At 55.5% G+C, this 6,000-nt stretch overlaps 1 protein-coding gene across 1 annotated transcript in view; it reads left to right on the forward strand.

The window, feature by feature from the left end:
- The window catches only part of NUP210 (nucleoporin 210kDa), a 52,969-nt gene extending 50,911 nt beyond the window's left edge, over positions 1–2,058 (forward strand). Inside the window, exon 26 of the mRNA XM_008587832.1 lies at positions 542–2,058. Coding sequence (XP_008586054.1) covers positions 542–642 — 101 coding nt within the window. The 3' untranslated portion in view covers positions 643–2,058. The remainder of the gene's footprint in view (positions 1–541) is intronic.
- Positions 2,059–6,000: the final 3,942 nt, after the last annotated feature.

Here is a 6,000-nt window from a genome sequence, read left to right on the forward strand (position 1 = left end):
CTGAGAAGCAATGTCCAGGGAATGCCGTGGAATGCTCAATGGCTCGGTTCCCCCGCAACTCTGACACATTATGTGGGTATTCTTTCAGCAGGCTCTCGCCCTTTCTGACCACATCTCCCAACATGCTTCTCCCTGGGTCTGCTGGAGCCACACTGGAGTCTTTGCACTGTCTCCAAAACACTGCAAAGCCATCTGCTCACCTCGTAGTCTGTTCATGCAGCGTCTTCTGCCCAAGATGCTGTTCCCACCCAGAAGGACGGGCCCTCCCTCCCACATTCCCATGGACAGACGCAACCACATGGTCCTGAAACCCAAGACTCATTCTCCCCTGCCAGGCCTCTGTGCATGTCCAACAGTCGTCCCTTCCCTTTCAGGACTGCTCAGCAACCCCAGGGAGACCCCAGAAATGATTAGGAAAGTGGCTGAGGCATGCAGCAGGCACCTCCTAAACGCTCGTCTTGATGCAGACACTGACGAGCAGTTGCAGCGTGTCCAGTCTCCCTTTGGTTCTGTTTCTCACTTTGTCCTCTTTCCACCCTAGATTTGGCTGCCTCATCCCCGACATCTTTCACTGCTCTGCCTCCTGGTCGCAAATCCAGCCCTGCCTCGGGGCTGTGGAGCCCAGCCTACGCCTCCCACTAGGCAGCAGCATTGAGGGGCCAGGGCCAGGGCTGAAGGCCGCTCCTCACGGAAGCCCTGAGACCTGCCTCGCACACTTCGATGATGGGGACCTCCATCCCGTTCGCGCTGGAACAAGCCCCTCCACCCAGGCCAGCGTCACTGCTGCCGCTGTTTTGATAGAGCGTGTTTTAGATAGGTGGTGCTCATTAGCTGCTGCTTATATGCAGGAGTTTCACGTTTGTTTTTTATCCTTCCAAATCCTGCATAGCTAAGTAAGACTTTTTGGCTCATTCCTTCATGAATGGATGTCTAGGATTTCTAGACAATGTGCAGTTGTGTTTTTATCTTCTTAGTGTCACTAAAATCCCTCTCCTCAAGAATGAGCAGTTAGAAACTGTTTAGAAGTTGTCTGTACTGGTGTTATGGTAGTGCTCTCAGGGATTGTCTAATTACTTTTGGGTTTTTTGGTGGGTTTTTTTCCCCTGTGAAACATACTTTTCCCCTAGTCCGGCTGCTGCTAGGAAATTCGGGGAGCAGAGGGACGTGAGTGTCCTGTGCCTGCCCCGCCACTGCACAAGAAGCCTCAGGAACGCAGCGTGCTGAGCCCCTGGATAGCTGAGCCCGTGGCACGTGGGAGGCTGGAAAGCCATGTGTGCCCAACACAGGCCTGCTTTTCCTACTCTTCAGGCCACTGTGAATAGACTTAAGTCCCTTGTGTTTTTTTGTTTCCTAAGTGTTGGAACATCTGGTGGACTTGGCTTCAGCCCCGCTGAGATGTCCGGAGTGGGGGTCTCTCTCACTCTCCCTGTCCTGGCTTCTCCATCAGTGTAGGGATGTCCAGTGTGGTCCTTAGGAAAGCGTCCTTGAGCCGGTGGCAGGGATCCTCTTTTCTGTTTGTTTTGAGAAGCAGTCGTGTTCTGCCTCAGCACAAAGGCCAGTGTTACTCGTCCCTCTCTTTTGTACAATGCTGATGATGCTCGAGAACCTCAGCAGATCTGAGCCACTGCAGCTCCTAGCAGGCCCTGGAGCCCAGCCCAGGCTAAGCTGGGGTGTCCAGGGGCCACCCCTCCAGGAGGGGACTCCCCACAGAGCTGGGGGAGGAGAGGGACTCTGGAAACCCCTCCTCTGCCCAGCTCCTGTCCAGGGTTGAGACTTTCAGAATGTGACGCCATGGTGCCGCACCACTCTCAGGGAGATCCAGAGGCTTGTGCCCCATAGCTGCCCACGTGTGACGTTGTATGTGGAGAGGCCAGTCTGACTCTGAGGATCCAGTGTGATCCACTTCCGTCCTTTGTGGCTAGGCCATGCAATTGAGTTTTCTAAAGCTGGAGAAAGGAAGAACTGTGCCTTGAATTACTTGAGCTCACACTGACAACCTGGATGTAAACAGGAGCATTTCTACTTAGTTTATTTAATAAAGCTCTATATGATTTCTTAGGAGGGGCATGATCATTGCTGGGGTTTCGCACACCCTGCCTGGGAGTGACCCAAGCCCTGCGGACACGGCTCCCACTGTGCAGATTCAGAGCTCCCTGTGGCACTTCCATCTTCCCTCTGGCCACCAAGCCTCCCCTCCCACCTGTGAGAAGCCAGTGGGGCAGAGCCCGCTGCCTCCCCTCCAGGAGGGCACAGCCCTACCCACACACACCCAGGCCTCGGTCCTTTCTCGGGCACATCTGAACCCCCAAAAAGAAAACTCCTTCCCTTCCCCACACCCTGCCAGTGTTCACTTACTGCCACTGCCCGTTGTCCTCCCCCACCCCACTGAGGCTGTTCTCCCCAGGGTGCCCAGCACCTCCGTGTGGCCCCTTCCCTCTCACTGGGCTCTCTGCAGCCCAGACACCCTTCCTCTTAGCCCTCCCACCGTGCTGCCAGCTCCTCTGTCACCCTCTCTGGCCCACTTGCCTGCTCATCTGCTCATGCCCTGTGCCCGGCCTTTACTGAGTGCTCACAGGCACTGTCCTGAGCATGGCGCCTGTGTTAACCCTAGAATGCTGGCTGCAGTGGTGGCCCGTGTCACAGGTATGGAAGAGCGGGTGCTCAGGGAAACCAGGTAATTTGCCCAAGGTCAGCTGGCAGGAGCCTCTGCTTCTAGTTGTCCCCAAAACCCATCCCCCTTCTTCCTAAGGGTCTGCACCCAGTCTGCTGGGCAGAAAGTAGCCAGAATACGTGCAACCTTCCCCAGCCTCTTTTGCTGCTAGCAGCCAACATTTGACAACATTTTAGGCACAAAGGTGAGCAGGTGTCCCACATAGCTCATGAAGGCTCTCCTAAAGGAAGGACACATCCTCACTCTGTTCCCAACATCCACCTTCTCCAAGGCCCGTAAGTCTGTCCCCTCCTTGTCTCCCCATCGCCTCCCTTCCCCAGCCTCTCCTCTCAGCAGCCCTCTCCCCATTGTCCTGCTGTGCACAGATCTGTCCCTGGCTCTTCCACCCCTCCTTAAACCCCAGCTCAGTCCCCATCACTCTCTCCCTTCCAGACCTCTGTCCACACCCAGTGAACTGCAGTTTCCCAACAGGCTGTGCTCTCCTTAGGCTCCCTTCACCCTGCTCCTTGTCGCCAGGTGCGACCTGCCTCCTTTGTCTCCTGCTAGGCTTTGAGACCAGACGGAGCTGGGTTCGGTCCTAGATCCACCCCCTCCTGTCTGCATGCTCCTGCTCTGGTCTCTTCCCCACTCTGAGCTTCAGTTTTCTCCTCCATGAGAGGAGCACAGCAGTGCTTGCAAAGTCATTGTAAAAACAGATAAGATGCTGGCTGTGTGCGAAGTCTGTCGCTCAGGCAGTGGCTTGACGAGTGGGGGTGTGCTCCTCTCCTGGAGGAAGTGGGGCAGAGGAGGCCTTGGCTCCCCAGCAGGCTGGGCAGAAAGGAGGCCGGATCCGGACACTGCTGGGAGTCGGGAATGGGAGGTGACTGGCCCCAGAAGTGCTTGGGGGATACATGACAGTCTTAGAATATATAAACCCTTGTCCTGGGAAGCTACATGCAGAAGGCTAAAGACCATTGCAGCCGCCATCGCTGCCCTGGTCCTGGTTTCCCTGGCTGGAAAATGGGGAGGACTCTGACCCCATGAGGACCCCGTGAGGACTCAGTGAGCCAATAGATGCAAGGCACTGCACTCACACATGCTGCTGGCACCGGGCCACGTGAGGAGCCAGGACGGAGAAAGCATGTGCAGAGTGATGAGGTGGAGGGACAGCAGGTGAGCACAGGAGGGTGCTCCCGACCTCTGTTGTCATGGCATTTGCATGCCGTGGTGCCATCGCTGGACTCCCTGCCTGGGACCTCCCTCGGGGGTGAGAACAGGCCTGATTCTACTATGTCCCCAGAAGTCCATGCACAAGAAGGCCCCGCAAGTATTCAGCTGATGTCAGATACTCAGCACGGGGCCCACCTGACACTCAGTAGGTGTCAGCACTGCCCTCAGGCAGGTCCCTCAGGAATGCAAGATCTGGACATCACTTCACTTCCAGACATGGCACATCTGCAGAAGAGGGGCAGAGCAAGCTCTCCCTGTCTCCTCCTGAGGACCAAAGAGGTCTTTCCTGGAAGCTCCTCAGCAGGCAGCTCCCGCTATCCCATCCTGGGGTCATCTCATGGCTGTTCCTGGCCCATGGCTGGTGAGGGTGCTGGGTGATCACGCCTGTGAACAGAAAGCCTTCAGGGGCCACTGGAGGTCAGGAAGCTGATCTCCTCAACTCCTTTCAGACGAAATGGAAAAGTCTCAGCATCTGCCTGCTGCTTTTCTCTCTGATGGTGACAGTGTCCTCCCTTCACATATCTTGGATACTCCGGGGCCTGACAGACGGAGCCGGAGGTTCGAGCTTTCTCCTCCCCAGGGGCCAGCAACATTTTAGAGCACATTGGGGACAGCAAGAGTGGGTACAGCTGGAAGCAGTGAGTGCACCCGATGAGGCACATTGAGAAAACCTGGTGACACAGCATGGTTCGGCTTTCTGTTCCCAAACTAACCACGCGACTGTCAATCTCTAAAGGGTGCCAAAAAATGCTTTTAGCACCATTTAGCGCTAAAAATACAGTATTACACAGATTTTTTTTTTCTCTAGAATTCCCACGTTTGGCCAAAAATTAACTCTGTTGCTCTCTCTACCTCTCTCTTTGTCCGTGTGTGTGTGTGTGTGCGCGCGCGCACTCATATGTACACCTCATACAGCCTTGGGCATTCTGGAAATGTAACATCTGAGGTCTGCTACACCATCTAGAAGGGAACACAGAACTGGGACATCCAGGGTGGGTAGCAAAGGGCTAGGCTGGTGAAAAACCCAGGGAGCTTAGACATCGGGTGACTGGGAGCCTAGGTCCACCTGTTCTGGGCGGCAGGCGAGATCATTTTGCCTCTCTGGACCACAGTAGTTACCTCACCTGTAAAGTGGCCCTCCTGACATCTGTCCTGCTTGCTGCCCCGCGTGGCAAACCGTACCACTATTCCAGCCCTTGCCTCCCCACATGCCTGCGTGGTCTCCCATGTGACTTTGAGGTTCCTCCTGCTCAGTGAAGTTGGGCGTGGCCATGTGATTTGCTTTGGCCAATAGCACATGGGTGGGAGTGACAGTGTGTCAGTTCTGAGTCCCACCCAGTGCCCCACTTCTTGTGCTTCTGCCTGACACAGTCATCAGGAAGTCCACGTGGCTGCTGGTCCAAGGAGGAAGAACAACACCTAAAAGGGACCTGAGACAGACCTGCCCATCCCAGATCAACTTACCTGCAGACCTGTGAGTACGAGAGTAAATGATGGTTCTTTAAAACCACTGATTTTCGGGGCTGCTTGTTAGGCAGCATTATTGCAGCAATTGGTGCCTGGTACTAAACGTGACATGGATTCCCTTCTGGTTGAGTCCATTTCAGGCAGGTTTTCTGTCACTTGGCCCCCTCTCTTCAGCCTCTTCTCTCTGGGGCTCTGTCTGGCACTGCCCCCTGAGCCCATCCTGCTGGGACACGGTTTCCTGGGTGTTCCTGCCTCAGGCTGGCCAGGTACTCAGGCAGGAGACTCTGAGGACAAAGGGCACAGGCAGGCCGTCGGAGGCAGGGCTCCCCGTCCTGTGTTCCGATTCCCTCTGTCATGGGGCCAGGGTGCAGTCAGCTGCCTGTGAGAGGCTGCCATGAGGGTTGGTGGAAATGGGGCTCCGAGGGACACATTGCTCCATCCATGCGGGTCCTGTGTCCAAACAAAACCACCCACCCAGCCTCACCCTCCATTGCAGCCCTTGTGGTGGGGACCGCATGGGGAAGGAAGTTCTCAGGCTGGTTTGTTGACTGAATACATGAGTGACTACATGAAGGAATAAGTGGTCGTAGGTTTTCCCTGGCTGTGGGCCTCTGGTTTTCTGGAACACTCTGAGCTTCAGGCTGGTGGGAAGA

The sequence above is a fragment of the Galeopterus variegatus genome, unplaced genomic scaffold, assembly GCF_000696425.1.
Source record: "Galeopterus variegatus unplaced genomic scaffold, G_variegatus-3.0.2 Scaffold4555, whole genome shotgun sequence".
NCBI classification, from domain to species: domain Eukaryota; kingdom Metazoa; phylum Chordata; class Mammalia; order Dermoptera; family Cynocephalidae; genus Galeopterus; species Galeopterus variegatus.